Source organism: Conger conger, chromosome 7, assembly GCF_963514075.1.
Source record: "Conger conger chromosome 7, fConCon1.1, whole genome shotgun sequence".
NCBI classification, from domain to species: Eukaryota; Metazoa; Chordata; class Actinopteri; order Anguilliformes; family Congridae; genus Conger; species Conger conger.
This window is the reverse complement of record NC_083766.1, coordinates 21291572-21309362: the sequence shown is the minus strand read 5'-3', so window position 1 is coordinate 21309362 and position 17791 is coordinate 21291572. Positions and strand designations below refer to the sequence as shown.

The 17791-nt window shown below is 43.8% G+C and overlaps 1 protein-coding gene across 2 annotated transcripts in view; it reads right to left on the bottom strand.

Annotated features, from left to right (window-relative positions):
* Positions 1 to 647: 647 nt before the first annotated feature.
* The window catches only part of LOC133132692 (protein phosphatase 3 catalytic subunit alpha-like), a 47505-nt gene continuing 30361 nt past the window's right edge, over positions 648 to 17791 (bottom strand). For both annotated transcript variants that reach the window (XM_061248328.1, XM_061248329.1), the window contains 10 exons: positions 13995 to 14140; positions 13309 to 13448; positions 9121 to 9198; positions 8551 to 8645; positions 5668 to 5793; positions 4473 to 4550; positions 4263 to 4347; positions 2770 to 2867; positions 2453 to 2506; positions 648 to 1201 (listed from right to left, as the gene is read on the bottom strand). In XM_061248328.1, the coding sequence (XP_061104312.1) occupies positions 1029 to 1201; positions 2453 to 2506; positions 2770 to 2867; positions 4263 to 4347; positions 4473 to 4550; positions 5668 to 5793; positions 8551 to 8645; positions 9121 to 9198; positions 13309 to 13448; positions 13995 to 14140 (1073 nt within the window). In that variant the 3' untranslated portion in view covers positions 648 to 1028. The remainder of the gene's footprint in view (positions 1202 to 2452; positions 2507 to 2769; positions 2868 to 4262; positions 4348 to 4472; positions 4551 to 5667; positions 5794 to 8550; positions 8646 to 9120; positions 9199 to 13308; positions 13449 to 13994; positions 14141 to 17791) is intronic.

Genomic DNA, 17791 nt, shown 5'->3' with positions numbered 1-17791 from the left:
TACCTTTTACTGAGCTGGTAAACTCCTTTAGCAACACATACCGTGCGCATTTTCTTTTTTTCTCTTTTTGATTACAGGCAAGTGAGAAACGGTTAAATATGTGGTGGCAAGGCAGAACCAGAACTCAGACCGTAGCATGAACTTGGATCAAAATGGCCGCCGACCGCTCTGCTAAACAGAGCTTAGCACTCACAGCCCCATCTCTGGGTTCATGGCATTTTACAAAACCAAAACAAAGAAAAGAAAAAATCTCAGGTAAGATTGCATTGCAAATAGTTTTACATTTTTACGCATATTTAAATGTCCTTCTTTTATAAATAAGATACCATTTTCCCTCATTTTTATTTATTGATACTAGTAGCAAAACATGTGTAATTAGCAAGATCATTTTGTAGAAGATGAGAATTATGAATTGAATCTTTAATTAAAATTTAAATATATATGGAGCGAATACTGACGAAACTCCCCTCTCCAATGTGTTGTGGCGAAGTTAATTTGTGAGAGAAAACATTTATAACCTGCGAGATCCCCGTTTGTCTGCCGGAGGACGGGAACAGGAAGCGGCTGACGCAGTCTGGGGGGGTGGGAGGGGGGCACTTCCTGTCCTCTTCGTGCAACCCCTCCCCACCCCACCCCTCCCCCCTTCTTCACTCCGCCCGCCTTTCCCCCTCTCAGCAGAACATCGGGGTCTTCTCCATCAGAGCGGGACCCCCCCACGAGCCACATCCCAGTCAAACCCCAAAAAACCACCCTCACGTCCTGTCCTGTACAAGGAGACCGGGGGTTCCCTACTTTTAAAAAAATTCAAGCGAGTGTCTCGTTTCTGTCGATGAAGATGTCCTTTGTCGTCGCGGATGTTGTGTGTAATTTTCGGATTTTCGTTTTTGTATTTATTCGTTTGTTTTTTTTCGTATCGGTGAAGAGCGGAGAGACCGGGGCGTATGGTTGTGCCGTGTCCTGGTGACACAGGTAGTGTTGGCGGTAGCAGAGGACGGTTGACCGCTAGCTGGAGGAGCGGCGAGGGCGGCTCACTGTATATTGCGGTTATCGTCCGTGCCGTTGGGCTCCGACACGTTCATTTTGCCCATGGAGTGTCCCACGTTGTTGACGGCGTCACGGCGGGGCGGCATGCGCTCGTTGATGCGGTCCAGACCCTTGGCCTCCTCGAAGCTGGTGATCTTGTGCTGTGCAAATCCACGGACTGCCGTCCCCGCGGTCCACGAGCAAAGACAGGAAACAGACGCTGAGTTTAGTACCAGAACAGACACATCACCAGCCTACAATCTCAGAAATAAAAGGCCGAAAAGTGCTTAAAAAGGTACAAATGATTGTCTCTGGGGCGGTACCCTAACCTACACCACTGAACCTTTACTGAAATGGTGTAGTGACTTGCACCAGGTTACAAGTGCCCTTCCTAGTCTTAGACCTTCGACTTTCTGGACCAATACCTTTTATTTTGCTGATGAACTTTAGTTGCAAATCATTTCACTGTAAAATTCATTAATCAATTTTGATATGTTTTGTAATTGATTTCCTTCATTACTCACAAAAGTACAAAACACCAGAAAATGGTTTGTCTTAACTTAAGAAATTAAAATGTGTATCTTTAAGGGTTGTTTGAAGGCTAATTTCCCCAGAGATAAATTAATCATATCCACGAACGCCAGCACCAACTGTGAAACCCTAACAGGGTCAGAACCAGAAGGAGGCAGCCATCGTTTGCCAATCCGACCAAATTCTCCATCGATACAGGAAAGTGCACGCGAGCACATGCTCTCCTACAAAGTGCCTCCTACTGAAGACGTGGACCTGCCAACATTTACTCTTTTTCTGCTAAACTGTCAGACTGCACACATCTTCTAGAGCAGGCGGGTCAAACTAAATTCCCAGGGGGCCGCAGTGTCTGTGGGTTTTTGTGGTTTCCTTTCAATTAGTCGTCAGTTATGGCCTTTAAAACATTGGGACTGGAGTGAAACCAGCAGACACTGTGGACCTCCAGGACTGGAGAAAAACATGCAGGAACAGCGGACCTCCAGGACTGGAGTTAAACCAGCAGAAACCGTGGCCCTCCAGGACTGGAGTTAAACCAGCAAACACTGTGGCCCTCCAGGACTGGAGAAAAACCAGCAGACACTGTGGCCCTCCAGGACTGGAGAAAAACCTGCAGGAACTGCGGACCTCCAGGACTGGAGTTAGACCAGCAGACACTGTGGCCCTCCAGGACTGGAGTTAAACCAGCAGAAACCGTGGCCCTCCAGGACTGGAGTTAAACCAGCAGAAACCCTGGCCCTCCAGGACTGGAGTTAAACTAGCAGAAACCCTGGCCCTCCAGGACTGGAGTTAAACTAGCAGAAACCCTGGCCCTCCAGGACTGGAGCTTAAGACCGGTGTTCTGGAGGCATCCCTGACTGGCCAAAGAGTTCACTTAAAAAGAGCAGAAAGGGAAGGTCACCTTCACCGTCCTCATCCTCATCCGTCTCTATGGCTTCTATAGCTTGGATGGTGGCTGCGGAGGAACGAGAGAGAGATAAAGAGATTTTTTCTGTGCGGCCCTCGGGAATGCTGTGCCTGGAAATGAAAGACTAATCTGGGAGAGAAAGAGGGAGCATATTTCTGGCTGAGATGAGACAAAGAGAGAGAGAGCGAGAGCAAGAAACAGAGGGATGGAGAGAGACTGAGAGAAGTGAGGGATAATGATAGGGAGAGGGAGAGAAATAGAAAGGGAGAGATAGAGAGAGAGGACAGAAGGAGCTCCAGAGGAGTGCCCACCGTTCTCCAGCGTCTTCTTCCCCCCAGAGAGAGCCCCGCTGGGCAGCATGCCGGTGGGAGTGAGCCCCTTCAGAGTCAGCACACTCTCACTCTCCTCCCTGTGTGTGAGACAGGAGTGTGTGATACACATATTCACACATACACACACACACACACACACATACACAGGCCCCTTCAGAGACAGCACACTCTCACTCTCCTCCCTGTGTGTGAGACAGGAGTGTGTGACACACATATTCACACAGACACAGACACACACACACTCACAGGCCCCTTCAGAGTCAGCACACTCTCACTCTCCTCCCTGTGTGTGAGACAGGAGTGTGTGATACACATATTCACACATACACACACACACACACACACACACACACACACACACATACACAGGCCCCTTCAGAGTCAGCACACTCTCACTCTCCTCCCTGTGTGTGAGACAGGAGTGTGTGATACACATATTCACACATACACACACACACACACACACACACACACACACATACACAGGCCCCTTCAGAGTCAGCACACTCTCACTCTCCTCCCTGTGTGTGAGACAGGAGTGTGTGATACACATATTCACACATACACACACACACACACACACACACATACACAGGCCCCTTCAGAGACAGCACACTCTCACTCTCCTCCCTGTGTGTGAGACAGGAGTGTGTGATACACATATTCACACATACACACACACACACACACACACACACACACACACACATACACAGGCCCCTTCAGAGACAGCACACTCTCACTCTCCTCCCTGTGTGTGAGACAGGAGTGTGTGATACACATATTCACACATACACACACACACACACACACACACATACACAGGCCCCTTCAGAGTCAGCACACTCTCACTCTCCTCCCTGTGTGTGAGACAGGAGTGTGTGACACACATATTCACACATACACACACACACACACACACACACACACACATACACAGGCCCCTTCAGAGACAGCACACTCTCACTCTCCTCCCTGTGTGTGAGACAGGAGTGTGTGATACACATATTCACACATACACACACACACACACACACACACAGGCCCCTTCAGAGTCAGCAAACTCTCACTGTCATCCCAGCAGCATGGGACAGGAGTAATACACAAGCACACTCACACACACATACACACACACACTCACACACACGTACAACCAACACACACAAGCTTGCACATATACATACATGCACGCACGCACCCACACGCACAAATGCATTCATAGGCAGCAGTCTAGTCCACAAACATCACAATCCCTTTTGAACAAGAAGCTCTTTGAGAGCTTTTCTGTGTCTACACAGAACTGAACAGAAACTATTCACACACACACTCTTTGAGAGCTTTTCTGTGTCTACACAGAACTGAACAGGAACTATTCGATGATTCACTGTGACAACCCAAAATGAATTGTCAGCTCTTTGGAGGATGTATCAGTAAATGCTATAATGTGAATATTCTGTGGAGCACATCCTCACCTCAGCACAGAAAACATCTTGGCCATCTTCCCAATCGCCCGGATCTTGTTCCTGATCACCTCCTTCCGAGCTGCCGCTGCATTGGCTGGACAGGGGCACAGGGCAGCCAATCAGACACAGCTGAGCAAGTTTAGGAGCAGGCATGAACCGCAAAAACCCAGAAACGTATGAGATTTCTCTTTTTCCGTTATCAGGAGGGAAACGCCTCACCATCAAAGATCTCTTCCTCGTCGTTCATGAGTTCATCATCGGAACAAATGCTCAACACGTTGACCAGCATCTCTGTAACTGTGGAGAGGTCAAAGGTCAACTAATTAACGTATTTGTTACATGATATTTATACATTAACAAACCATAGGATGAACGTATAATCAGTTAACCATGAACAAATATATAATAACTTTTTCATTCCTATATGAATTGGCAATAACTAATATGGTTGTTAACATTAATGAATGATGTACAAATACAGTAACAACTGTACAGATTGACTTCTCAGTAGTAGTTAGTTAACAACTACATTAGTTCATGTCAATTCATGAAACCTTATCGTAAAGTGTTACCCACAGAACTGCCATAGAATGAAAGCATTTTCTCCCTTAGCCGGTGCAAGCTGGCATTTATCTGTTAATTTGTGTACACAGAATGTTAATTATGGAAAAATAGCTTATTAACTAATTGCTGATTAATTTCTGCACTTCAGTGGAATATTACAGCATGTGGACTTCCTGACAGCCTTGAGCGCTGTCCTTTAGTAATTAAATACATCAGTAAAACAAAAAGCTAATTTGCACTGCAAGGAGGGGGGTGGGGTGAACTTGACAGAGCAAGTGCTATTTATGGAAAAGTCTAGATTTAATTTAGCAATCAGTTTCAGAAAGCCTCCATTTCATTATTGTTGATTGCTTCAATTAAAATCCCTACTTTTGTCCAATTGTGTTAAAAAGGTTTTTCTTCCAAGTTTGAACTTAAACCCAATTGCGTTATGTATTCAGGCACACTTGTCCAATGCTTCTTCTACAGTTCTTCTGACATACCACCTTTATACAAGTGGATATTTTCCTGGAACATTTCAGGTGAAGCACCTCGTACAAATGGCAGCACTGCACATTGTAATCAAATCTATATCCTGACTATGCTGACTATGAAGACCAGTCCCACTACACTACAGAGCCACCCCCATTAAAGCCTATATCTTTTCAGCTGTACTTTCAAACCCTGTCTGAATCCATGTTATCTTTCTTTATACTATTTACGTCAATGTTTTTGATGTTATTCTGTGCTCACCAATCTGTTAAGAGCTTTGAGCATTATGAACAGTGCTATACAAATGAGGGCAAAGCAGGTCTTTAATGGATGTTTCTGAGGTGATGTGGTTGAGAAAGTGAAGGCGTCATGGTCGTACCTTTCTCCCCGACGAAGGGCAGAGACCAGGTGAAGACGTCCATGAAGTTGGGAAGCCAGTAGGGGTGGGGAGAGCAGTTAAACTGCCGAATATTCATCACATTATTCTCGTACTTGAGAACCGCAGCTGTGGGAAGCATTGAGATTGAGGCTTTACCATACTAACACACTGCAGCCATGCTAATGTGCAACATTCAGGCCAACACACAACACTCATGTACACCCTAATGCATAACATGCACATGCATGCTTATGTACAATATTCACGCTAACATACAACACTCATACTAGCATACAACATGTGCACGCAAATGCATAACATGCACATGCATGCTTATGCACAATATTCACGCTAACATATAACACTCATACTAGCATACAACATGTGCACACTAATGCATAACATGCATGCTAATGCACAATATTCACGCTAACATACAACACTCATACTAGCATACAACATGTGCACGCTAATGCATAACATGCATGCTAATGCACAATATTCACGCTAACATACAACACTCATACTAGCGTACAACATGTGCACACTAATGCATAACATGCATGCTAATGCACAATATTCACGCTAACATACAACACTCATACTAGTGTACAACATGTACACACTAATGCATAATGTGCAACATTCACACTACCATACAACACTCATACTAGCATACAACATGTACACACTAATGCATAACATGCATGCTAATGCATAATTATTCACGCAAGCACACAACACTCATGCTAGAGTACAACATGTACTTGCTAATGCAGAGCATGCATGCTAATGCTAACAGGCATGTTAATGAGCGACATGCACAGGTCAATGAGCTAGGAACATTTCAGGCTGAAATCCCAGCTGTGATTTTGCAGTTGATCCCTTGAGTAAAGTACTTTATGTCAGTAAATATCTCACTGTATAAATACCTGTCATGCAAATAGTGTTAAAGTAAGTGAGTAAGTCAGACCAACACATAATTGGCTATTTGCTACTGACTAATTCAGTTTGGGTAGGTGGTGCTAAAGGCTCCCTGTCATAGGTTAATTGGTTCTGCCATTGCAGCTCATGATAATGAGTACAATAGCTTTTTATAGCTACATGAGATGGAAATTGCAATGAGTATGGAGAGCTAGTAATGGGTGCGTAATGCATCACCAAATAGGTGCATGTGGGACTACATTTTATTTTATGAAAACGAATGCAAATTCACAATGTCAGTTACTCACTTGGTGCTACACACCTAACTGAATCATTTTGCTCCCATTCAAAAAGTTAGTTGACTTAGTAAAATTACTGGAGCTGGAAAATGAATGACTTTTGCAATTTCCAGATTAATAAACAGATGCCTTGTACAATGATGTTAAGCTGCATGTTAAACTAATTCACATTCTGACATGGTTTTGGGAGACTTACGGGCTCCTTGATATTAAACGTCACAATGAGTCATCCCACAGTGAAGGGATTAAGGCACTCTGTGCTACTGTTAACTGCCGTTTTTAACTGACTTTTTGCACTTGTGTAATGCAATGATCTGTCCATTAGGGGGCAGCCTTGAACCCTACAGCAGCTGACCCTGTTCCATCAGGATGGAAAAGCCCTCCTACGCTCTATCCATGTATCCCACAATCCATCTCACCCAAAGCACAAAATATCTCCTACACAGTCAAATGCACACACACACACACACACACACACACACATTTCCAAACAAGTCTGTATTTTTCACACATAAATCATCTCTTTGAAATGACACTAGCTTGCTAGCACTAGCCTCGTTTCTGTGTTAATTGATATACGTTGAAATAAGAGGTTATAAAACTGCTGACAATGAAAGCATTGCCCAGAGAGAACGAGAAGGCAGGCACAGAAGAGAAGACTAATTTGAGATGAGAGTGAATGAGCCAGATGAGTGAACATTATTGACCTCTGAAGTACTGGTTTGGAACATGATTCCTCAACTAGAGAGCGGTTTGAATTTAAACTTCCTTCAGATAAAACCACCATAGTAAAATACCTGCAAGAGAGAGCCCAGACCCAAGTTTACCACTAATTCAGGTCATGACTGGCTCTCATTTCGGACCTCCCTAGTCTTCACCACAATGAAAGCAACCTCATTCAAAGAAATATAGGCCAAATAATGACTTATTAATGACTGCAACCTGGACATACCAGATATCTAGCATTCCGTATGTCAAGATACCACGTTGTCAATGAGACATAATACAACCAAAGCCAATCATTTGCTTGACAATATTTTTATGATCTTGCTTTTATAGTCTTTTGCATGGCGTACCCAATATAAACACAGTTATACAAGATAACTGTTTAGCTATCTTGTTATTCAGCTTTGTGTGTGCACAGTATGGTGTGTAACAGGACTGGAGTGTAGTATGTTAGGATTATGTTTTAGCGATGTTTCCTGCTTGATGTCAGCTGGTTTGTGTTTGGCTTCAGTTTCTGCCCCTCTGGTCCACACACACAGTATATGTACTATGCTGACAATTTGTTCATTTTGGTCTGATGGGTTTATAGATTCTGCATAGTAAATTGCCATGGAGAGGCTGCCAAATAAATAATAGCAATAATAATTCATTTCAGCAGATCAATGTAAATGCGTACATACACCAACCACCCCCCCCCCCACACACACACACACAGATGCACTCGTTCACACTTACTTGTATGTACACATATGTAAGCACACAATCGCTCACACACAAGGCTACACACACATATATAGACACATTTATTCACACATGCATGTACTGTATGCACACATATGCATACACAATCTCACACACATAAATATATACACACACAACCACACACAGATGCACACACACACAAACACACACACTAAAAGAAATGCAGACTGACCTTTATTATTGTAAACATCAAGGTAGTTTGGTGCCGAGAAGATGGTTATTAAAGAGGGAAATCCGGTGGTCTGACTCTTCCGATACATCCTATAACTAAGGCAGAGAAGAAGAAGAAGAGGAGAAGTGAGACCTTCACAACCCTAACCACAATGCACTGGGGTAACCTAGTACTGCCTGTCGCCTCTGCAACGGACAGCTACAGCACTGCGCTCAGCAGATAGCCTCCCAGAAAAAGACCGATTTCTCATTCCCAGGGATATTACAGCAACACAACAAGGTGTTGATAAATGCTAATGCTACAGGTGGAAAGGGATGCTGGTAAATGCTAATGCTAGTGTTACAGAGAGAAAAGGATGCTAAATGCTAACATTACAGTTGAAAGGATGCTGGTAAATGCTAATGCTAGTGTTACAGAGAGAAAATTATTTGAAATGCTAACATTACAGTTGAAAGGATTCTGGTAAATGCTAATGCTAGTGGTTAAAGAGAGACAGGGATGTGAAATGCTAACGTTGTTGTTGAAAGGATGCTACACAGGACTGACGGTGAGGGCTCGGCAGAAACCTACCCAGCATCTTGTGCCTCATGTGCTCGGATGACTGATAATAAGTTATTATTCTGTAGGAACTCACACACGGCAGGATAGCTGCATCATAGACAGAGAGAGAGTGGGGGGGGAGCAGAGAGAGAGATATGGGGGGAGGGAGGGAGAGGGAAGGGGGATGGAGAGAAGGGGGAGAGATGAGAGATGTTATTCCCACGACAGTTATTATTGTAAATAATAACACAATTATTTTTATTAGTGAGTTATTGCATTTCTTTATTATGTAGATGCATTGGCACCAAGAGACTGTGTGGGAAAACAACACAGCCTCCATATTACAGTACACACTAAGTGCTCAGTGTACGAACGACAATAGAGGCAACCTTCACGAGGCAGACAGGCCTTACCAATACACAGCACAGCATTCCCATGTCCAGCAATACAATACAGTGGCCTTATTGCTACACAACATTGCATTCCTCTATCAAATAGCATAACGCTCGCACATTACATAAGACAACACACCTCTTACTGTTACACAACGCAATGCTCTCCCTGTTACAAAACGCAGCTCTCCCGCCTTAGCACGACTTTTAAAATGTTACACACTCTCAGAAATTAAGGTACAGTGGAGATACATTTTTGAACAGGAACATATCTGCAAAATGTATCCTGAAAGGTACAATAATGTTCCTCGGAGACTAATTAGTACCCCTTACAAGCAAAAAACAAATGAATTATTAAAACCATGGTTAGCGAAACAATTTTATGTACCCATAAGGTATTACCCCAGTGACAAGCGTACCTTTTTAGGTACTTTTTTCGTACTTTTATTTCTGTGTGTGCAAGACATCACTCCTACTTTCACATACAATGCAATTCCCTCACTGTTACAAAACACAATACAGTGATTTTATGATTACACAATGTAGCACTTACTGTCGTGGTCTGAAGAGGCATCGCTAGTGCTACAGGCATCTCTTCAGACTGTACCGTGACTGGCTCTAACGCCACTCCTCTGCGTGATTACCCCAAATCTAATATCACTCATGTATCACTTGTATCTTGATCTTCTAATCATTTTATATTGGATTTTATTTCCCTCTAGCACTCTCATCATGATGTCGTAGTTCTTTATCATAATTATTGTGGTCATGCCTCACTTCGAGTTCATGACATGCTATAGCTTTACTGACTTTGCCAATATTTACCTTGTGAACGAGACTTGATGTTCATGGATATGGATAACTGATGCTTTATGTGAATTGTACCATATCTGTGTACCTTATCTGACATGTGTTTTGTAGTTCAATTACCGGATAAGTAATGCACTGTACAATGCTTCAGATAAAAGCTGCTAAATACACTCAGTAAGCACTTTATTGAGTATTTATTAGACTTATCAAGTCTTCTGCTGCTGTAGCCTATCCACTTAGATGTTTGGTGCGTGTGCTCAGAGATGCTCTTCTGCACACCACTCTTGTAACGTGTGGTTATTAGTGTTACTGTCACCCTCCAGTCAGCTTCGGCCCTTCTCCTCTGACACCTTTCTGCTCACTGGATGTTTTTTATTTTTCGCACCATTCTCTGCTACTCTAGAGACTGTTGTGTGAGAAAATCTCAGGAGATCAGCAGTTTATGTGATACTCTAACCACCAACAGTCTGGCACCAACAATCATTCCGCGGTCAAAGTCACATAGATCACATTTCGTCCCCATTCTGACATTTGGTCTGAAAAACAAGTGAACTTCTTATCCATGTCTGCATGCTTTTATGCATTTAGTTGCTGCCACATGATTAAACATTTGCATGAACATGTTGGTGTACAGGCCTACCTAATAAAGTGATTACTGAGTGTAAATGTAGTGTAACTGTTATTTGACACAGCACTCCCAATATTACACTAAACACAGTACTCTGGCTGTTACATGACATAGCACAGTATTATTAATGTTACATAACACAGCACTCAGTATTGAGGCTCTTAGTGTGCCTCAATACTTTCTGCACAAAACTTTGGAACAGCTTCCCTCATGAAGTAAAGGAGTTTTGGGAGACTAAACAGCCATGAGAATTTAACGAGCTAGTTTAATTTCCCCCCATCACAGAATATCCACACATTCTGTTCCCTCGTCTGTGCTCTCCCTATCTGTACCTCTCCCTCCCTCCCTTCTAACTCGCCCTCTCTCCATCACTCTTGCTCCAATTTAGGCAGGAGTAGCCGGTTGTCATGGCAACAACACATTACAGAGCCCCTAGGGATTGTGGGATAGCTCTACAGTATGTGTTGAGCAGATTCTGGCCACTGCTTGGATGATGTGATATTTTACAGTTTACAGAAGACAGCACATTTTATTTTGCATCCTGGTTCAACGCTGAGAGCCAAATCGTTATTGACAATTTTCCACTCGACCTCCCTTGACTCCAGACCTCCTCAGTCCATCTGTACCTTCACAATCACTTTCACAATCACCCTGTAACCTCCTATGCACCTCCCCACTCTAGACAGGGGGGACAGCCTGTAGCTTACTGGTTAAGGTACATGACTGGGACCTGGAAGGTTGATGGTTCAAGCTGCATTATAGCCATGATAAGATCTGTGCTGCAGTTTGGCCCATGCCTAATTTAATCAATTGGAAGTCCCAAGAACAACAGAAATCTGGTTTAGGAACAAATGGATACATTTTGGAGGCGATTTTTAGTGAAATCATGGTTACACAAACAGTATACCTTTACCTGACAAGTGATTACACGTAGAGTGGAAATTAAAATAAAATTGCAATTACAATTTTGTGGCTCTGAAAGAAAGTATATTTTATAATGGTGTGGAAATGTAAAGGTGTGACATAGATGAGAAGCAATGAAAAATGATCCACAGTGTAGCCTACAGTTTAGCTGTGGTGCTACCTGTGTTAAAAGCTTTTAAAAAGCGTATTCGGTATTGGGACATGGGTATTGTAAAATTGTAAAAGAAAAAATGGCTGGAAATCAGCATGTAAACCATGTGAATTGTTTACAATTGATTAGAAATCTAAAATTGAGCACAGAGCCAAATCAAGAAAAAATGTGTCTGTGTCCCAAGACTTATGGAGTTCACTGTATATACTGGATACACACACACACACACACACACACATGCACACACGTGCGTGTATGCATGTGTGTGTGTATGTTTGTATGTATGTGTGTGCATGTGCATGTTTGTATGTGTGTGTGTATGTTTGTGTGTGCGTATGTATGTTTGTTTGTGTACATGTTTATGTGTGCATACATGTCCTGTATGTGTGTGTGAGCATGTTTGTGTGTGCGTGTGAGAGAGTGCGTGTGTGTTTGTGTATATGTGGGTGTACAAACGTGTGTGTATGAGTGTGTGTGTGCATGCGTGCGTGCATGTGTGTGTATGTGTGCATGAGTGTGTGTATGTATGTTTATGTATACATGTGTGTGTGTGTATATATGTGCGTGCGTGTGTATATATGTGTGTGTGTGCGTGTGTGCGTGCGTGCGTGTGTGTGCGTACATGTGTGTATATGCGTGTGCATGTGTGCGTGTGTGTGCGCGTGCAAGTGTGTATGTGTATATGTGTGTGTGTACGTATGTGTATGTGTACATGTGTCAGTATATGTGTGTGCGTGTGAGTGTGTGTGAGTGTGCGTGTGTGTGTGCGCGCGCACACGCATGTGTGTGTGTATATGTGTGCATGTGTGTGCGTGTGCGCGTGTGTGTGTGAGTGTGTGCTTTCACAGGAACACAGCCGTGGCTCTGACAGACTCTGGCTGGCAGAGCGTTTCAGGAGAAGAGTTCCCGCGGAGCTGAGCTCGGGAAGCGGCGCTCACACAGGAAGTAATGGAGCGTGTGATGTGATCTCAAAAGTGCTACAGCTCCGAAACAAACAGAAAAGCACAGGAACATCAGAGCGTAACTCTCGCTGCGCGTCACGATGAATATTAAACGCGCCGGAACACCCTTCCTGTGTGGCCCTGCTCTTAGCAAGGCCTGAACAACACACTCTACTCAACAGCCTGACCCAACACATCCCCACTCAACACACCATGCTAATACACCCGCTCAACACGCCATGCTAACACACCCACTCAACACACCGTTCTAACACACTCACTCAACACGCCATGCTAACACATGTGGGGAGGAACAGGGGCAGTTTTGGAGGGGCGTGGGCAGGGACAGGGGCAGAGAAAGGAGACCCTCACCTGTAGAAGTATGAACAGCCCCTGACTGTGTTGTGGCTGAAGAACTCCTGGGTCTTCTCATTCCCAAAGTCCTCCAGAGGGTCGGACCACAGCAGGTCACACATCGGCCCGAAAGCAGGAGGCTCCTTGAACCTGTCCAACTGGGGACCGTGACGAGGGTTACTACAAACAGACGCTACACACACTCTCGGAAATAAGGTGACAGTGGAGATTGTTGTTCTTCAATTGAGTATGTTTTCCAAGCAAAAAAGGTACAAATGAGTTATGAGTATATATTGCAGACTAGGCGTGCAGTTTTATGTACCTAGATGGTATCCCACCAGCAACAAGCACTTGTACCTTTTTAGACACTTTTCGTACCTTTATTTCTGAGAGTGCAGAACAACACTGATGGCATTCATCTTGCTTAACATTACTGCCATTGGTAACATCTCTTACCCAAATGCAATTAGGGCCTTAATACACAACACACACACGCACACATATACACACACAAACACACAGGCACACAAACACAGGTACACACCCCCACACACACACATACAAACACACACACACGGGTACACCACCCCCCACCCACACACACACATACACACACACACACACACACACAGGCACAGGCACACACCCACACACAAACACACAGGTAAGCTATGGCTCATAAGTATGGCATACAGTGGCTGTACCTTTTTTATGTCGTCGAGGTTGTGTACTTCTGGGGAGAGTCCCCCGTGAACGCACAGGAACTGCTGATTCATGAGGGCGGCCAGGGGAAGGCAGTCAAACGCGTCCATGCAGGCGTCATACACCTGCTCCGAATACTTGATTTTACCTGAGCGAGAGAGTGGAGAAGAGCGACATCAAAAGATAAATTAGCTTCGAGAGGAGGAGTAAAGTCAATTCAATTCAATTCTATTTGTATTGCGCTGTTCACAGAGGACTGTAGCGAAAGGCTTTACAGAGCATCCTCAGGGGAAAAGGGCAAACACCAGGCCCGAACCCCCAGAGAACCTCCCCAGTGAGGAGGAAAACCCTCCAAACGTGGTGAGAAAAACTGCCCAATCTCCAGAGGAACCTGGCTATAGAGGGGGAGCCCATCCTCCGCTTCCTGGTCAGGTGTAAAAGTAGAATAGATGCAACAGAAATGTAATACGAAATCTATCAATAAATGGGTTAAACTAGCAGGTAAAATGTAAATGTCCCATAATCCTGTTCACACACTTGGGGTGACATAACAAGTTATGTCATATCCTGTACCTAGCACCGATTTGACTCTTTTCAGTTACCATGCACTCACACCCACACAATCCTATATAACTCACTCAGTATAACCACACGGCGGGCTATAACTCACTCAGTATAACCACACAGTGTGATACACTACCCCCTATGTACCCACACAGTAATATAGAATTCCCCAACACGTCAACGTGATGCATGTAGTGTACTCACACCTGGAGCTTGCATCATCACTCAACTGGAAGGCCTATCCTGACACTGGAATGGAAGTCCATGTTTCAATGCTAGACAGAAGCTACCCCACAAACTCAGTTATGGCCATTTTGTTATTTTATAAAAGACCACACTGACTCTGTGTCCTCTGGATGAAGGGATACTCTACCAATCTGTGGACATACTGTAAGTACACCTCTTCCAAAAGCACTCACTTTTTATCAAACTAAACCGTGCACTGGCTAACGCAAAGGCCATCGCTTGACACTCCGCGTCCATATTCAAACACACGGTACAGCAGGCAGACATTTTAATAAGGTGTGAGTCACCATGAATGCGTTTGCTTATTATGTGGGTCACTGGCTGCGGGAGCCTCGAAAAATTCTGTGATCGGAGCGGCCATTACGCTACTGAGAGGTCAGAACTACTGCCGTTCCGGGAAGGTTTCTATCCCCCCCCCCCCCCCCCCGTTCAACTCACTATTTACAATTTAGTCATCCGGCAGCCATTTTTAGCCAAAGTGACAGCAGCACATTTAACATAATTTCCAGAAAGAGGAGAGAGACAAGGATGGCTCATATGCCGGAGAGTTACTGCTGGCATGATCAGCGTCTCTATATGGACCACTGAGTTTCCTACTGTGCAGCCTCCTACAGTCTACGCTCCCTGGCTTTCAGGACCAGGGAGAGCAGCGGCCCCTGCTACAGACATGGACTGATTAATCACAGACATGTACAGATGTGATTAACCAGGTAATCACGTGTACAGAAAAGATTAATCAGGTAATCGGCCCAGACTGTGTACAGACAAGATTAATCAGGTAGTCAACCCAGGTTGTGTACAGACATGATTAATTAGGTAATCAGCTGAGACTGTACAGACAGTGGCAGCCTGTAGCCTAGTGGCTGAGGTACATGACCGGGACCTGGAAGGTTGGTGGTTCAAGCCCTTGTCTAGTCGCGATAAGATCCACACAGCCGTTGGGCCCTTTGGGGGATTGTCCCCTGCTTAGTCTAATCAGCTGTAAGTCGCTTTGGATAAAAGTGTCAGCCAAATAACTCATTCATCTTCTAATTAGACAATAATCAGGTAATCATGTGTACAGACATGATTAATTAGATTACCAGCCTCGGCTGTGTAACTGCCTTACTCGGGCCTGTCCTTAAAGAAAAGCCTGCGGTTTCCTGACTAAAAACAGAGAATAGCACCATTACTCTTAATCAGCGCTGTTTCCGCTCCTTTCCTTTCATTTCGTTCCATATTTGTCTCTGGGTCAAATGGGGAATAAAACAGCCGTCGTCAAACGCGCTGTTCTTTCAGCGCCATCTACCCACCATCCAGCCGGGACTAAAACTTTGCGAACTTCAGATTAAAACTTCGAGTAAAACAGTAGACCTTACAGCCATAACCCTCGCACTGCCGTCAAGGCGAGATCCGCATGAGTCACGGTTACACACTCTCCCCCTCGTCAATCTTTCTTCTCCTGCGAAAGCAGCCATGACTACGACTCCGCTCAAACCAGAGGGTGCCCGATCCAGTTACTTCTCAAACTTCTGAAAGGACGTTATCTTTTTCCGCACGCCTCCTCGCTCCTGTTTTAGCTTGTCCCTTAATTCAGGAGTTCTGATGAAAGCAGAGCCGCTAAATCCAGTGTGGCTTTGCCAGGCCTGGGGACTACTTTTTAATCAGTGCTTTTCTATTATCTTTCATTGGATGTTATTTTTGACTGCATGTCAGTGCAACCAGCGAGGAAGAATCTGTTCTCCTCGACAGTAACAGCAGCAACCGAACACGTAGCAGAAGGGATTTTTAAAAAAAAGTTCTTCTTTTCACACTCTCTTTTTCTTTTTTTGCATCAGAAATAAGAACACATCAATACATTTGTCTAATATAGAAGCAGCAGCAAAATTGGAGCAGTAAAAATTTACTGTAAGTCACTTGGGACTTGCCTAGCAAGCACACTATCAACAATGCATTTTAATGTTATACCCAGCTAGTCAGGTTTACCAGCATTGCAAGCCTGATGCTCTTATATGTGGATACAATAGACTTATATGTGACAGGGTAAAACTATTTCATCATTCTTGCCTTCTATTTCTAACATAAACCGGTCCAATATGCATATTTACTTGTATTATCGTCACGGGGTTATAAGCATGGCTAACCTAAAATTGATAGGAGATGTGAGAAGGCGGAAACATTGCTGTGACAATGCTGTAACTTTGCAGAAGCTGTTACTACGGGATGCCATGAAAATTTGATTGTTGTCATCCTATGGTTTGTAAGCATATGAAGGTTAAAAATAAAGTCTGTCAGGTATTGTGATTCCACATTGGTATTGTACCACGTTAAAGTTGAAAATGAAAGTTTGACATTGTGATGTTACAGTATCTAACTGTGCCAATGTTTATATAAGACCCACAGCTTATAAAATAGCACAGTCATGTTACAGTATGTGTTGGAGATCTGGGTTTCAGTGGACAGATTTTTGGAAATTCAGACAATATATTTTCCCTCTACTGCCCCTGAAATGAGGCCAAGTGGAGATTTGATCCTCTAACACCTCACATGCTGAAGCACATGTTCTTTTGCAGCAGCTCAATAAACACTGAAACAGTGTAAACTATGAGTACTTAGATCAGTGCAGTCCTGACCAATATCCAGCTTTGATATATTTGAAACAAAAAGTGTACCCTCTACAGACAATACAGTCAATATGAATGATATCTAATAGAACACTGTTAAAAACGGGTATAAAATAAACATACAGATTAAGGTTCCCCTGATCCCAAGAGTGCGCATGGAAGTTGCAAGGACCTGAATAATTTCTGTACGATATGTACTGTATAGAGCTATCTGACATATTTCTTTGAAGTGTATAACCATGTATTTTCATTAAGTTTATGCAATGTCCGGATTCAGACAGATTTGTGCCTAGGTTGCAGCAGTAAAACAATGAAAATTCACATTCCAGAGTTAATAGGCTGTCGGACGCCTGCTGGGTGCGTGATTGGCAGACTCCAGAAACCCA